Source organism: Ananas comosus, linkage group 16 (assembly GCF_001540865.1).
Source record: "Ananas comosus cultivar F153 linkage group 16, ASM154086v1, whole genome shotgun sequence".
Classification (NCBI taxonomy): Eukaryota; Viridiplantae; Streptophyta; class Magnoliopsida; order Poales; family Bromeliaceae; genus Ananas; species Ananas comosus.
Window position 1 is genome coordinate 11,039,765 of NC_033636.1, and position 16,391 is coordinate 11,056,155.

At 40.9% G+C, this 16,391-nt stretch overlaps 3 protein-coding genes across 8 annotated transcripts; 2 read left to right on the top strand and 1 right to left on the bottom strand.

Annotated features, from left to right (window-relative positions):
• Positions 123 to 2,181, top strand: LOC109722238 (30S ribosomal protein S6 alpha, chloroplastic). Its single transcript, XM_020250192.1, has 2 exons — positions 123 to 582; positions 1,765 to 2,181. The coding sequence occupies exons 1-2, from the start codon at positions 208 to 210 to the stop codon at positions 2,002 to 2,004; spliced, it is 615 nt and encodes a 204-aa protein (XP_020105781.1). The 5' UTR covers positions 123 to 207; the 3' UTR covers positions 2,005 to 2,181.
• On the bottom strand, positions 6,320 to 8,073 carry LOC109722136 (protein RKD3). Its single transcript, XM_020250021.1, has 3 exons — positions 8,021 to 8,073; positions 7,147 to 7,633; positions 6,320 to 6,511 (listed from the first exon to the last, which is right to left on the bottom strand). The coding sequence occupies exons 1-3, from the start codon at positions 8,071 to 8,073 to the stop codon at positions 6,320 to 6,322; spliced, it is 732 nt and encodes a 243-aa protein (XP_020105610.1).
• On the top strand, positions 12,807 to 16,293 carry LOC109721983 (putative protein ABIL2). Of its 6 annotated transcripts, none has more exons than XM_020249826.1 (9): positions 12,807 to 13,350; positions 13,910 to 13,998; positions 14,148 to 14,226; positions 14,440 to 14,539; positions 14,727 to 14,825; positions 14,928 to 14,967; positions 15,074 to 15,186; positions 15,346 to 15,449; positions 15,852 to 16,293. In XM_020249826.1, exons 1-9 carry the CDS (start codon positions 13,243 to 13,245, stop codon positions 16,020 to 16,022), a joined length of 903 nt encoding a protein of 300 aa, XP_020105415.1. In that variant the 5' UTR covers positions 12,807 to 13,242; the 3' UTR covers positions 16,023 to 16,293. The 6 variants fall into 6 exon arrangements, with proteins under 6 accessions (XP_020105415.1, XP_020105416.1, XP_020105412.1 ...); XM_020249827.1 differs by having other exon boundaries at positions 12,808 to 13,350; positions 13,910 to 13,992; XM_020249823.1 differs by having other exon boundaries at positions 12,814 to 13,350; positions 14,148 to 14,298.

Sequence of the window (16,391 nt, forward strand, 5' to 3'; positions counted from 1 at the left end):
ATCCGATCCATCTTAGCCGTAGATCATCCCAGTGTACACCGCGGAACACTGGATAAGCAACGTACCATCATCCACGCCACGTGACGAGTCCACCCCCTTATCCCCTCTTCGCGCGGCGACACTCCTCTGTCATCTCTCCGGACTCTCCCGCACGCCCCTCCCCCCTTGACTGCTTATTCTCCCGCGCGCAAGGAGAGAGGAGGAGCCATGGCTTCGTTAGCTCTCTCTTCCTCCTCGACCACCCTCCGCCTCTCCTCCCTAGGGTTCCGCTCGCTTCCCTCGATCTCCTTCCTCCGCTCCCGCCGATCCCTCGCCCGAGCCGCGAGCCCCCATGGGCGGCGTCGCCCCCTCCTCGTCCGTGCCCTAACCCTCGACTTCACGGGGTCATTCTTCGAGGAGGGAGGGGACGAGGAGGGCGACGGGCGCTCGTCGGGGCCTTCGGCGGCGGCGGCGGCGGCTGTTATGGAGGACAAGGAGGAGCCGCAGTGCCCCCCGGGGCTTCGCCAGTACGAGTCCATGGCCGTGCTCCGCCCCGACATGACCGAGGACGAGCGCCTCGCCCTCATCCAACGATACGAAGAGGTGATCTCTCGATTTTTAAGTGTTCTTACCTTTTTACCCTTATTCCAAGTGTTCCTCTGTTTTAGAACCATCTACTCACGGCAGTTGGAAAAAAACTGTGTAGGTTTTAGCATAAAAGGCTTTAGATTTTGGATTGATCAGAACGCTTCGTAGAATAAGAATGTGCATCACATACCTTTGGACTAGAAAGTTTGATTCTTTGGACCAGTGACGAATTAGCTCGATTCAGGTAATGCGAGAGGTGAAAGGACAAGAATGTTTAAAGATTGTAGGCCAACTAGGATTGTTGCCCTGTTAGCAAGTGCTCAAAATTCTGCAAAAAATGGTGTTTATTGGACCCTCACACAGATTTCCCAGCATTGTGTTTGGGGGGTTCCAAGAAGGAAGCAAAATTCAGGAGTTGTTTCATACAAATGAGAACTTAAGTGTGGTTTTGGGGCTTTACAATGCATTTCCTGGTTTAGCTGCCAATGGGCATCTATCAATTTTTGAACTGGTCAGGCTTCAAATTATCGTTCTGTAATTTAACTAGATTTATACAAGGCCGTCTTTTTTTTCTTTTTTCTTTTTTCTTTTTTTTGCTATTTTCTGGAATAGAAAATGTCTATTGAATACATGATGATGTCTACTTTGGCTATTCAAATTGTTAGATGGCAGACTTGCTAAAGTTTGCTTCAGAATTGTAGAATCGGTTGATTCTATGTGCTGATTAGCTCTTCATTGTTCAGATGACCAAAACTCGGTTGCACTTCTTGAATTTAATTCCTTCACAGCTCTAGTTGTGTAACTTTCAGTATTTTTTCTTTGTTGATGGGGTTTGTCATGCAAATACGGTTGCATATTTACTTTTCATTTTCTTTGTCTGGGTATAAATTATTCATGGAACTCCATCTGTTTGTGAATTGTGTTTATTTGTTATATTCTGCTCATATGTCTAGATGGAGTAGTAGTAAGGTTGCATTTGGTTGGCAAGGCAATATCAGTGTTTCCTTGTTTGATATTGCTGTGAATTGTGAAGTCTCTTGCATTTACCCATTCATATCCAATTCAAGCTTGCTGATGTTGTTGATAGATTATCAACCTTTTTTGTGCAGTACTTTTCTCGTTTCCCTTACATTCCTCTAGATGAATGTACATATATTGCGGGCAAATGAGTCATGTTAGTTTCTGCTCTGTTTGCAGTTGCTTGTGGCGGGGGGTGGCATGTACATGGAGGTGTTCAACCGCGGAGTCATCCCTCTTGCATACAGCATCAAGAAAAAGAACAAGGCAGGTGAAACCAACACCTACTTAGACGGTATATACATCTTATTCACCTTTTTCACCAAGCCGGAATCCATCATTGTTCTTGAGACCCGGCTCAAGGCCGACGATGATGTTATTAGATCATCAACCTTCAAGATTCGCAAGAGGAAATATTAGCGCCCCTGCTTATAAGAGAATTGTGCGCCAGTTTGAGCCCCGTCGCTTTTCTGCTTCTCTCTTCTCTTCAATTTTTGACTACTTTTAAATTGTAAGAACACAATCCTGAGCTTATTTAATAACTTTTGAATAGGTATTCTTTGATTGAAGAGATGTGGTTACTTACAAGTTTCTTTATTGCACAGTATGCTTAGTCTTGTCTTATATTATTGCAGTTATGCAGTGTCGCTTATATTGTCCGGTCCTCCCATTTCAACGATGGCCCCGAGAAAAAAAAAAAAAAAATTAGAAGTAATACAAACCGATTTTTATACAACCCACTTTTAATCAACCCTATCCTCAACCTATTCATTAAGAAAAGAGATTATTTACCCTCAAGAGATTATTATTATGCCTTTCCAGTTGATAGCTTGTGGTCGCTCTACTGATAACCAGTATGATATGGCAGAAGGTTTCCGATAAACTTGTTGTAATTATTCTCGTGGGTGGCAAGGCTTCTTGATAGCATGGGTGGTAAGTTTCTTCTTATTATTCTCTTAATATTAAGAATTTTTTTTTTATCATATGACGACGAAATAAATAAATAAATAAATTTTCAACTTAATTTGATATTTAACTCTGTTGGCCTGGAGTATCTTTTTTTTTTTAGATGAATTATGTCATATATTATTATTATTAAGAAGTTTTCAATCACGGGGACGCACTCCCTCTAGGCACGTAGTCTGTTGCGGCAACTACACGTGGCTCCGGATGGCGTAAATTCTTAGGCGTCGTACTTAAAGTGTGAATCCAAAGTAAAATCCACTAGAGGGTACTAGTTGATTGTTTTAGTACTTTATTTATGGTTAGTTTACGTTGATGCCCGCGTGAAAGAATGCGGAGAGCCTCTCTCATGGCTACTTTTGCCTTTCTCTTTTACGTTAAGTATTGTGTAATACGGCATAGTGACCTTTTCTCTCCATCCGTTTTATTCTTCTCCTCTAGATGGAGTCATTTGTATGTTTTGTACAAGAATTCCGGCGTACCATGAGGTTATTTAAGGTCCCTATGTTTAATTTATGTTGTTGTCCTGTTACAGCTCATTGCACTCATTGCACTGGTAGTTTGGAAAACTGTTCCCATTATAAAACCTTAAATTAGAGCCAATTCTAGGCAGGATGTTTAAGATGTACTAATTTTCTAAAGAGAGTCCTTCTATTAAGTANAATAAAGATGATAAAAAGGAAAACTGAAATTGAGGCCTGCTTTTCTCGTGAGTACGTCATCACATTTTTATCCTATCTCGACAAGAATAATGCATGACTTGCTTTTTCCTCTCTAGAATAGAATGGAATAGAAGAAACGGAAAACGGAGCGTTTACTCATGCTGCGTACCTGCACCACACATTTATACGAGCATTTACATACGCGCGCACAACACCTCCCTCCGCGCCTCTTTTTTTTTCTATATGTTATTATTATGCATGCGTCGGGTTATACTTATATACACTTGTACATGCGCAGTTAATTAAGTTGGGCCCCGCCGTCATATCGTCGACCTCTCTTATATATATATATAAATAAAGCAGGAGCATTTCTTTCTTAATTTCTGTTGAAGTTCACCCCCCAACAACGAACGAACGAACGAACGAACGACCGACCGTCTCTCCTCGATCGTCCTCTCGCGATCCGTCCATCCATCCATGGCGAGCCGTAACAGCGCCGATCCCAGCAGCTGCTACAGCACTCCGCCGAAGCTGTGCTTCTACTCCCTCCCGAGCCTCCGCCCCGAGCCTCCGGGTTTGGCCACGCCCCCTCTCCACCTGCCGGCCTCCATCCCCTTCCTCTGGGAGGAGGCCCCCGGCAGGCCCAAGAGGGACAGGGACAGGGACGACCCCCCGCCGCTTGTAGATGATCTCATCGATGCCAGGAGGACCCCGCATCCCTATCCCTGGAAGAAGAACAGCAGCAGCAGCAGCAGCAGGCGGATCAGGAGCCAGCTGGAACTCCCCCCCGGGATGGCGGCGCTGCATGGGGCGTTGGCGGCGGCGGAGACGAAGGGCGAGGAGTACTCCCCCGCCGCCGTCCTCGATGGTCCCTACGCTCTCAACGAGCACGCACCGCCGGAGGAGTTCGAAGAGCGGAAAGTGCGGATCACCAGGTTCGGGAGCACCCGGAAGAGGACTCTCGCTAATGTATTATCCCTCCGCACCACCTCTCACCTCTGGGTAACTAACTCATTGCCACCATCAATACTTAACGCCTGGCTAGTAATTTAGTAACGAACTGTTAATTCTTCCTAATATCATTATTTTTATACTATAAAAAATTTAACATGTTTTTTTTTTTTTTTTTCCCGCTGGTGCTTTAAAATTATTTACTGTTACAAACAATCATCGCCAACAACATATAAAACTTTTTGAATTGTTAGTTTTTTTCTTTCGTAAAGATTGCAAGTGCAATTTAGAAATATTAAAAGAGGTAAGACTTATAAGCTAGCGCTTAATTTATTTATAGTATTAAAATGATACTCTTAACTAATAAATTATCGAACCAGGTCCTAATTGTATTGAATCTTTATTAATGCTTTTTCTTTTTCTCTCTCTTTTTCTCATTTCCAACACTAGCTCAGCTAATTCGATTAGATTTCTTTGTTTATGTTTTTGCTCTCTTCAATTTTCTCCACCTAATTCTATCCGACAAGCTATTAACTTTCAAACGCGTAACATGCCATTTCTATTAAATTAATTTTTCTTTGACATCATGTCGTTGCCACGCCATGGTCCGGTCTAAGTAGTAGCAGAGCAAATTAATCTTCTTTTCCCTTCTTTTTTTTTTTTTCTTTTTCGGTATTGTCCCTACCGGCCCCATAATTCTAACCTCATCCTAAACGACTTACTGTTAGCATGTCTAGGCTGGAGGAGGCTGGAGATCAAAATTTTGCATACAGATTCCGTCCCGTCTTACGACTCCTTCCAGATAAAAATCACTAAGGGCTGGTTTGGTTCATCTATTTTGGATATGGAATGAAAATCGATTTGATCAAATTCGGTTAATTTTATTTGGTTCGCATGAATCGTTTAGGATTTCTATTCCGAACTGCAATGGGAATGACCCATTAGCCTTCAACTTGATTCCGGTCTTTTAGTTCGGATTGAGATTTCATTCCGAAAACCTACTAAGNATAGCACTTCAAAGGCCTAGTATACGAAGTCTAATCTAGAGAGTACCACGACTTGTATAATTCCCCATATTGGGGACGAAATAAACTTTTATAACTTTTGTATATATATATATATAGACCGTCTAATTCGAAAACGATCTTTGTTTATCAATAAGGTGTAACGATATTTTTTCAGAGTGAAAGATCTGAAAACCTGTTTTGCTATAACCAAAATTAGTAGTAACTAAACACGTGTGTATGTCCGTAGGTTAATATGTTGGGTTTCAAAAGATTGTCTAAATATGAAAGTTTCTGTCTTCTTGCATAATATTAAGCGTCGACGTATATATAGCTGTCTATGTCTGAGATGTCATTAATCATTCAAACGAACATATGTCGTTTTTTCAAATTAATTAATCGGTTACAAGGTGATTGGGCGTAACTCCCCATAGATAAACAGTGGAAGTTTTTTGAACTCAAAAGGCTCGGGAAGAGGCGCTTTGCTGGACGAAGTCCGAGAGTATTTACAACCAGACGCAGGTGTTTGTTACTTTTATATTAAACCAGTGTTTAGTTGTTAGTGAAGTGTTTACTTTGCCACTCAGATGTCGTACCCCATATCATTTACGCGTATCACCTTCCCAGCGGTCAAAGCATTCGTCCACTTTCCTTTATCCCAGAGCCCAGGTAATATTAGTGCAGTACAGAATAGTTCCCAGTTCAGGAACTCGTCGGAGTCAGCCAACCATGTTTTGTCTCGATGGTTTACCGGTTTAATTAGTTTCTTAGTTTTCTTTTTAATTGTTGTTCTTTTTATAAACCTTCGCACTTAATGAGGATTAATTAAAAGTAGGATGACGTACTCTACGTACGTCATCATTGTTTTCAGTGTATTAAGACTCTTTTTATACGATCTTCTATTGAAAATGAGAAATACGGACTTAGTTATCTATATTTACGTAACCAATTTATTTACCTGATTCACTTGATTACACATCAAAAACTTTCTCTTTCTATAATGCAACACATGATGGTGATTTATAGATTGGGACTATACCTCACATAATAATAAGATATAATATGTAGGTATTACGTACGTACTATATAACAACGCAAAATATTCACACTTGTGATTGATTTAGGAGTAAATTGAATTTATGATTAGGGTGAGGATCAAAGTATACAAGGATGCTGCAATGCCCGCCGCTTCTTGTAATTAGCCTTGAAGCATGCCTGCCTCAGTTTCTTCGTTCTCTCCGTGAGTTGAACATCTGGGTTCTCCTCCATCAGCTGCCTGTGTAGTTCCAACATCTCCAGTTCTTTCTGGATGCTCTCCTCTGAATCTGGTGAACCCTTTCCCAACTCCTAATTAGATTAAATTAGACAACCATAGATTGCACATGTTGAAGAAATATTAGTACCCATCATATATATATACTGTTCCATCTTCAGATATAATAACTACAGAGATGTATATATATAGAATGTTCTGTTCCGTCATAAACTAGGATACAAGTATATGTGCATCATAATTGAGCATATTATATATATATATATATTTTTTGAGAAATAGATAGCACGCTACCCACTTCGTTTATTTCATTTAGAAATAAACTTAACTGCAGGAAATGTGAATTAACTAAGATTCAAACTTGGGTCTCGGGTACTAACCACCAATTCCTTTGCCACTTGTTCTAAGGACGGTAGCGCGTTATATAATTGATACATCTTAGCTGGAAATGTGAATTCACTAGAATTCGAACTTGAGTCTCGGGAACCAACCATCAAGCCCTTTTGCCACTTGTGCCAGAGACGGTCGGTATAATTGATACATCAATCTTATAAACTAGAGAGGGGAATGGCTTAATTTGTTTTTTGAGATGAAAGAGAATGGTGTTGTTGAATTATTTTTTTTTTTTTTGAGAAAAATGTTGTTGAATATTGTATATACTGATACGTAGATTAATGTATATAATAAAATAATAATAATAATGATATACCTGAACGTTGTGGATGAGAGAGCTCAAGCTCTTCATCTTCCTGTGAGGCCACCTTGGAATGCCCAGCTCCCTGCACCTCTTCTTCAGCACAGTCAAACCCACGTTCATCTCCTTTGCAGCTTTCGTTATTGGCATGTAGAAGTAGTTCCTTAACTCTTCGAATCCGATGTTACTCAGCCTCGACCGCCCCGTCGCTCTTCTCCTGACGACTCTCTCTTCTCGCATGCTAATGCTCGCACCACCACTGCTGCTAGGTACTATAACCTTGCACACAGCCACTTCTTTGTTTGGATCATCGCCATCAGAATTGGACGGTAAGCTTTGATTATTCCACGAGAAAGAATCAAGGTCGATATCGTCAATTGTCACATCATCGATAGTTTGTGACGGATACCATTGGTAGGAGAAGATGCCGGATGAGCAAAGCTGGGAGAGTTCATCATCGAACTGGTCGATGATCTTGGGAAGGGCGAGTGCATCTGCCTCACTGCAAATGTATACAAATTACCAAGCTCGATCTGTTATTAAACAAGTGCGATCGAAATGAAACGAACACAGATTAAGATCGGGGGTATATATAACGGAGAGAGGCTAAGGTGGTACAACGGCCGGTTGACCCTTAATAAGAGAGAAAGAGAGAAGAAGAAATAGATAGAAAAGAATGTGGGTACGTATAAGAGAACGACAATTAATATTAATATATTCATGGGTTTTATATTCAATTCGTCCGGGCGAGAAAAGGTACTCATGCCTGCAGAAGCTGGTACGGCTCCTGTTGCTTAAGCACACGCACCTCCTTGTTCTATATAAACTCACCGGAGCGTACTATGTACTGCTGAGTGAGGGAGTTGAGGAATCCACGTAATATATATACANCACGCACACGAATTCGTTGTCCTCGGCATGGTCGAAGACGTCCGTACTCATGGAAAAGAGCGGGCCTGCTTAACTTATATTTTGGGTACTTATATAATTATAATTAACAGCAAGAGAATATGCATGGGTGTAAGAAAAGATAGATAAAGAAGAAGAGAGAAAGAGAGAATAATTCCCAGTTGGCCGGCAACATGGTGGAATCGGAGAGAGGCAATATATATGGGGGAGAGAGAGAGAGAGAGAGAGAGAGAGAGAGAGAGAGAGAGAGAGAGAGAGATTTATAATTGGCACCTTTTCGGTGATTGAGTTTGGAGGAATTAACAAATAACACAAGTATCCATGCATGCATGCATGCATTCAACGGATGACGGAATATGCAGATAAAATTAAGACGGTGAAGGGGAATGTGTTTATGGATGCATTGTGGTGCGGCGTAATTAATTATTGTTGTGCGCATCCGTATTAATTACTAACCCAGATTAAAACGTACGAGCGAGCACTTCTCTCTTAATCAATCGTAAAACTTGTAATTAATGTATCGCTCCTGGTTTTTTGGCGATGCGGCCGGGGTTAGTCCTCTTATAAGAGCGGAAGATTTGGAGTCGCTTTGTACGTAATTCAATGATCCCACTCTGAACGATCAATCAAAATAATAAATGAATGATGAACAGGAATAGGAACTAGAGAGGGAAGAGAACAGTTATTAGGATAGTTAATTAGTGCGGAGAAATGTGTATATTTTGAGGATAGAAGCATATGTATATAATTTATAAGATTAAGGCAGTTTGTAAAATGATGTAGAACATATATATGTGTGTGTGTGTGTGTGTGTGTGTGTGTGTGTGTGTGTGTGTGTGTGTGTGTTAAGAATAAATTAATTATTAGCAAGGAAGAATTGGACAGAACAAACCAAACTAAGTATTCGTGGAGTTGACAGCGTGCAGATCCTCGGGCCAATGATCCAAACGGCTCAGCGTAGACCGGCTCTATTCTTTCTCGGCCCATTATATAGCATAGCGGTCCTGTAGGCCCGAAATGGTATAGAGCTTATGACGGGCCGGGCCTTGGCCTAATAAGTGCCAAGGAGAAGGCCTGCAACGTACGGGCTGTAGCTTACTTTGCCGGCTGGGCTTAGCAACCATTGGTGAAAGGGATGAGTTGGACTCTGCATCGAAGTCAAAAGCCCCAGAGAGATCTACGATGCACTCATGAGGCCCATTCCAACCGCTTCCTTTTCTTAGTATTTATGCCATAGAGAGCTTATACATATCACTTATAACTCAGACGTACAGATAGTGAAAGTAATCATAATCATCGTTGTCGAGACATCGTGGAGCCCAGATAATAGTTGTGCATAATCAAAGGAAAAGAGAACAAATAAGGGGTTAAAAAAAGATAAATAAATAAGCGAGGGGGGAGAGGTTCCGCTAGCTAGTCCATGTTAATTAATAAATTAATAAATAAATGCCAACGGTGGTGCTCCGTATATATACGTTGGTAGGTCGAGTCGTGGAAAGCTCTCCTCTCCTACTGCATCATTCATTGAATTAGTTAATAAGCTAGACTCGTCCGTATATGAAATGGTAGTGTTTTTTTTTCTTCAAAATAATAGAATGTATTCGAATTAATATTTCTATTTGTTAGTGAATTTATCAGCTGACCCTTTAAATACAAAAAAGAAAAGCAGGAGAAAAATAGCAAGACTCGTTCCCACCACTACCTTGTAGGTAGCTCAAACTTGGGTCCCATTACTACTCTCCCACCAAATAGTAATTCCGTGCATGAAATTAAATAAGGAGCGAGAGAGAGAGAGAGAGAGAGAGAGACCATAATGACGAGACATCAAATAGTACAAGTGGATAGTATTTGCGCATAGAGCAATGCTATCGACGTACCTAGATGGTACGTATAAACCTCTCAAAAATCAAAATATATTTTCAAAATTTATTTACTTATTTGTNATTATTATAGGAGGATTTCAATCTTATTATTGTGCTTGTTTGTTTTCCAAACTGTATGTATAAGACTGTATTGCGTCTCGCTATATATAATAGTTGTAGTAAAAATAGCTACGATTTTAATAGTTATTTTTATATATAGAATTATTTTAAATTTTGAAATCTCACATACATATTTTTCACATACATATTTTTCAGCCGTATGTAGTACGTGTTATGAAATGGACGGGCTGAGAGTAAAGTCATTTTGATAATTAGAATGAAGAGGTTAGGCCGAAGGGATATATAAAAACAAGGATGTGTGGCAAGGATCGTGACGGCCACTACGGCCACGTGGCCATTGACTAGCTTACAAGAGTGGGTCCCACCCTTCACGTCACACCGACTTTTTCGTATTGTAAGCGCCACTCATACACCCGTCCCCATCTGGAGTGTATGCCTAATATTTGCTCCTTTTTCTTACTCTTTTGTTTTTGTCTTAATTAGACCAATTCGCACCTCATCTGTTCAAATTCTCTTCCTCAATAATAATAATAAGAATAATAATAATAATAATAATAATAATAAGAAAGGAAGAGTACTAGCTAGCTAGCTAGCTAGGTCCCTGCGGATTTTTTGATCCAGAGGGGGTGCGACAAAGCGTCCGTGACCGAGACTACTGACTCAGGGGGAGGTGGCCCCGGGCAGGATGACCAACACAAACGCAATGATCGAGCTCAGTAGCACGGGTCCTCCTCCACATCACACAGAGCATTCCAATTTCAACACGTGGCCGGTTTTCATTGGCTTCCGGACCTCCGCAGCCTACTTTTATATACATACATATATAGTATTAGTATTTATATTAATAATTAATATTAAGGCGGCGACTTACGACGTGCCTCCCATGATGTTGTCCCCCCACCAAATGCCCTCAGCTACCGAGCCTGTAGATTTATTTATTAGTGTATATATATATATATATATACATATATATATATATATATATACACACACACTGTCATGCACTAAGTTGCAGGACTCATTTACATTTAGCATGTATCATTAAACAAATCACCATCTATCTTGTAGACAAATTGTGTTAATCCNTCATTAATTACATTGGAGAGTACCTTCTGTAGAGCATCAAGCAAATAGTGGTTTGGAATAGTGCATTCATATAGTTTCAGCAATTATAGGAGGATTTCAATCTTATTATTGTGCTTGTTTGTTTTCCAAACTGTATATATAAGAGTGTGTTGCGTCTCGCTATATGTAATAGTTGTAGTAAAAATAGCTACGATTTTAATAGTTATTTTTATATATAGAATTACTTTAAATTTTGAAATCTCACATATATATATATATATATATTTTTCAGCCGTATGTAGTACGTGTTATTAAATTAATGGACCGGCTGAGAGTAAAGTCATTTTGATAATTAGAATGAAGAGGTTAGGCCGAAGGGATATATAAAACAAGGATGTGTGGCAAGGATCGTGACGGCCACTACGGCCACGTGGCCATTGACTAGCTTACAACGGTGGGTCCCACCCTTCACGTCACACCGACTTTTTCGTATAATAAGCGCCACTCGTACACCCGTCCCCATCTGGAGTGTATGCCTAATATTGCTCCTTTTCTTACTCTTTTGTTTTTGTCTTAATTAGACCAATTCGCATCTCATCTGTTCAAATTCTCTTCCTTAATAATAATAATAATAATAATAAGAATAATAATAAGAAAGGAGGAGTACTAGCTAGCTAGCTAGCTAGGTCCCTGCGGATTTTTTGATCCAGAGGGGTGCGACAAAGCGTCCGTGACCGAGCCTACTGACTCAGGGGGAGGTGGCCCCGGGCAGAATGACCAACACAAACGCGATGATCGAGCTCAGTAGCACGGGTCCTCCTCCACATCGCACAGAGCATTCCAATTTCAACACGTGGCAGGTTTTCATTGGCTTCCGGACCTCCGCAGCCTACTTTTATATACATTACATATATAGTATTAGTATTTATATTAATAATTAATATTATGGCGGCGACTTACGACGTGCCTCGCATGATGTTGTCCCCCCACCAAATGCCCTCAGCTACCGAGCCTGTAGATTTATTTATTAGTGTATATATATATATATATATACACACACACACACTCTCGTGCATTAAGTTGCAGGACTCATTTACATTTAGCATGTATCTTTAAACAAATCACCATCTATCTTGTAGACAAATTGTGTTAATCCTACAGTGCTTCGTCATATACTTGAGATAATTAAGATAAGAGACTAAAAAAACAGAGACCGAATTGGAATGCAAATTAAGCATGTCACATATAAAGAATCAATGAAACTAAAACAGATTATACAGCTGCTTTTTAATTAGAGTAATAATCAGAATCGAGTGCATGTACTAACTATGTAGGGGATGTGGGAAAATGTGAGTTTGATGAACAAGTCCAACTTTCGAGTAGGGGTTGGAGGTTCGGATCTTGGAGATTGGACCCGACAGGTGTGACGAGAGCGGCACCAGGCGTACGACGTAGCGAGACACTTTTTCTTTTCCTTTCATCCGGAGACGAGTACAAGTTTGGATGAGTTTCTTTTCCTTTCATCTGGAGACGAGTACAAATTTGGGTGAAGAGCTCACGCCTCGCGGAGTCACGGGAGGGGATTGTTTGATCAGTATCCAAACTCAATCATGACCACCGGTTATATCTATATATATGACTAATAAAGGACAAAGGAATAGTATAAAGAGTAAAATTTCGGATTTTGGTGGTAGTTGCTTTGGTGAAAGAGGAAATGGATCCGAATAAATGAACCGAATTCATTACCAGAATTAATTCGGAAAAGAAAGAGAATATAATCTTATTATTAGGTTTTGCTGCTTTTGCTCGGATTCATCATTTATTTTAGCCTGGGAAACCCATCGCGGTCACGCCCAGGTTAAAAAGCGCCTCGTCCCGCTTACAAACACGACATGCCCTCTCTCTCTCTCTCTCTCTCTCTCTCTCTCTCTCTCTCTCTCCCTTCTTTATGTGAGTTGAGTGTGGGTTTCAGAGCTGAAGGAACAGGGAACCTTTTCCGTGCGAAGCGGAACTGATTAATTTGGAGAGAAGCAATTGAAGCTTGTCTGGTCCTCTCGGTGTTTGCACGAGACGGGAAGAAGCAATATAGATATATAGATAAAAGGGTCTTCAAAGTGCAAATTTGTTAGCGTGAAATTTGAGGTGCGTTAGAGGTTAGTTGCTGCGGCGGCTGCTAGATCCCATCCACCGATTAATGGAGACGTTCGTCGCGCCGTCGTCTCCGCTGGAACCGTCGGCGTCGGCGTCGACCGTGGACGAGCTCACCATGCAGCAGAGCCTTCTCTTCTCTGATAGCCTCGAGGTACCTACGGTTAATTAAATTTAAATTACTCCTCCTGATACTAACACCAACATCCATCCATCCATCCATCCATATCCATCACACCCTGAATCTGTTTCTTCACTCATTCACCCATGCATGATCTACTACGCCTTTTTTGATATATATAAAATCTTGTTCTTCACTTTATTTCCGTTCGAATTTCCAGATCACACCACGCATATGCAGCATCTGTTAAGAGAGCATCATCATCTTAATTAATTACGCGTGCCGGATTACACGACACGAAATTTGTTTGCCTCCCTCCTTAGGACGTAGAGGACTTTGCTGTTCTTTTTTTATTTTTATTTTTATACATGGGCTTTCCTCTTCTTCTGTTTCGCAAAATTGAACAGGAAACTAACTTGCTAGTAGGGTTTCTTCGCTTCATCTGAATTATTATATTATTCTACTCCGGAAGAGGAGGTGGCTATGCGTCATAATTAGTTAGTTAACCTTTTCCTGTGATTTCTCCGTGACATAAAAATGAGCTGTTTTTGCAATCCCTGAATGCCGCCGCATTTGCCTCCTCTGCTTCCAGGATTTGAAGACGCTGCGGTCGCAGCTGTACTCAGCAGCAGAGTATTTCGAGTCCACTTACACCAACGACGATCAGAAAGAGATGTATGTGTATGTGGATCCCATTGAGGGTCAGAATTTGCCTGCCTATATCGTTATATCGTTCCTTCCTTTCTCCGTCTTCTCCTTATTCTATCTTTGTTTTCTTACGAAGCTACTGCTGCTGCTGCTCCTGACTGATGAGTTGGTTTCTGGCATAGAGTGGTGAACACCTTGAAGGATTATGCAGTAAAGGCTCTCGTCAACACCGTAGATCATCTGGGATCCATATCATTCAAGGTCAACGGTCTTCTCCACCGCAAGTTTGATGAGGTCTCTGAGACGGAGCTTCGGGTTTCTTGCATTGAGCGGGTATGGAGAAATTGCTTTCCGTGTTTATGTATAGAGAGGGCATTGAATGCTTAGTTATGCTTAGAAGTTCAGATGCGTAGAGCCGTAGACTACATAATGCTGGCATTGAAAGTGCTCATTTCGTGATGAAACTACTTGTAGAGAATTCGGACGTGTCAGGAGCATACGGATCGACAAGGCCTTTCTCAACAGTCTCTAGTGATCACAGCCCCCAAGTTCTACAAGCGATACACTTTACCCGGTAATGTCCGGTCCGGTCCGGTCCTGTCCTGTCCTTCCCTTCACCGCCGCACAATATCTCTTACCAGATTGTTAGCTCGCTCTCGAATTTAAATCCAAAATTTGGAAATACTATGAAATTGCTGCTTTTATGCTCATAATAATTATTACATTGTTCCTTCCAATTTAATCTTCCACCTTCTTCGTAGTTGGCGGATCCATGCCCGAGTCTGGAAGCCAGGCTGTGCCGAAGCATCAAGAGTTGGATAGATTTCAGGATAGTGCCGAAGCTCATCAGTTTCAGGCTGGTATGCTCCGTTGGACTCACCGTCTCCTGAAGTCATTCCGCTCTATTAGGAATAACACTTGAGCATCTTTAACCTGTTGATTATCGCTCGATCCTTTTGCAGAAATTCGACAAAAAACAAAAGACAAACCACCTTCATTCAGGTCTACATTGAAACCCCAGTCCATGGAACTGTAGTTCTTGAAATATCAAGTCCGCACGATAAAAATGGCATACTGAAAATTTTGATCTATTGGTTTTCCTGTTCAGGAAGCTGCGATCTATTCGTATTAAACACTCCCAACGTGCTCGTTCCTCATCACCAGCTCAAAAAGTTCGTTCTCAGTCACCGTCCTCACAACCTGCAAAAGTTGCAGGTGGAGGTGAAACACTTTTTTTTTTTTTCTCTCTTTTAATGAAACACTTTGGTCTCTCAGTTATCTACTGATTCGTGTCCATATAGATGTGAAATTTGTTTTCACCATGTTTGAGTTGGCATGGCGTCCAGAAGTCTTCAATCTCGTAAGTTTCTTTGTAAACAGATAAAAGAGCAGACTCACCAATCCCAACCTCGAATCCAGTCACACATTCAGGATCGATCGTTAGAAAACCTTCATTGCTCAAATCATCGAGCGTCGGAGTGCAGGTAAGCAGTACTCTATGTAATTTACATTTCTACCTGGAAAGACGATGCACTGTTTGACAATGCCTTGTTGTTTCATGCTGTCTAGTTCAGAGAAACCAGATGTGGAAGTAAGAATTCGATTTTCAAAAGTTGAGAAGTTAGTTTTTGTGGGCTAAATTGATGCCCGAGTATATAATTTGATTATGACAAATGCATATACCTGTGTGTATTTACCGTAAAGTTTGTAATGATTTTTACCCAGCTTGAGTCCATGTATCACATCAAAAACTGGCTAAAAGTTTCTCCAACATTAGATTGTAACAAGCTTGCAGGATTAGTTATCCGATCCCTTTTGTTTTGCAGAGAAGGAAGTTTTTTTAAAGAAAGGTTATTCGTTTCCTTTGTTGTTTGTCGTGCGTGCAGTATCCTTCGGAGACCCAGAAGTTGGCATCAATGCGTTTACATGCGGAAAGAACGGATGATAAAGATGGTAAGCAGAACCCGAACAAGGGCAGGAAGTTCCTCAAATCCTTGCTTAGTCGGCGCAAGTCCAGGAAGGACGAGATGCTGTATAGTTACTTGGACGAATACTGAGGCACCGGGATTTGGAGATAGACATACGGGAAGGCGATGGATTTGTTCACCTATCTTCCCCTCACACTCCTCGTTATCTTTCTGTATTTATACCTTTCAGTCAACAGAAGATTTTTTTTTTTTTTTTCCTCCACAGTGAAAAGCTGATTGATATGAGACTCGATCTATGAACATCTTAGTGACTCTTACTTACTGGTAAGTCTGTATCATGGCAGATTATACAACCCGCACATTACGTATTCCGATCAATTCAATACTTTCTAATTGAGTATCTTGCCAAATTTCTTTACTTCGTCCATTGAACTACAACAGCTAAATCATAAATGGAATCAAAGTGAATTTGAACAGCTGCTCCAGAAACTTTTGGAA

Bases quoted from the DNA above. Each gene is read 5' to 3' on its own strand.
- LOC109722238 (XM_020250192.1), top strand. From the start codon at position 208: ATGGCTTCGTTAGCTCTCTCTTCCTCCTCGACCACCCTCCGCCTCTCC. The intron at 583-1,764 runs GTGATCTCTCGA...CTCTGTTTGCAG, and splicing joins TCATCCAACGATACGAAGAG to TTGCTTGTGGCGGGGGGTGG.
- LOC109721983 (XM_020249823.1), top strand. From the start codon at position 13,243: ATGGAGACGTTCGTCGCGCCGTCGTCTCCGCTGGAACCGTCGGCGTCG. The intron at 14,299-14,439 runs GTATGGAGAAAT...AACTACTTGTAG, and splicing joins GGGTTTCTTGCATTGAGCGG to AGAATTCGGACGTGTCAGGA. The intron at 14,540-14,726 runs GTAATGTCCGGT...CCTTCTTCGTAG, and splicing joins CAAGCGATACACTTTACCCG to TTGGCGGATCCATGCCCGAG.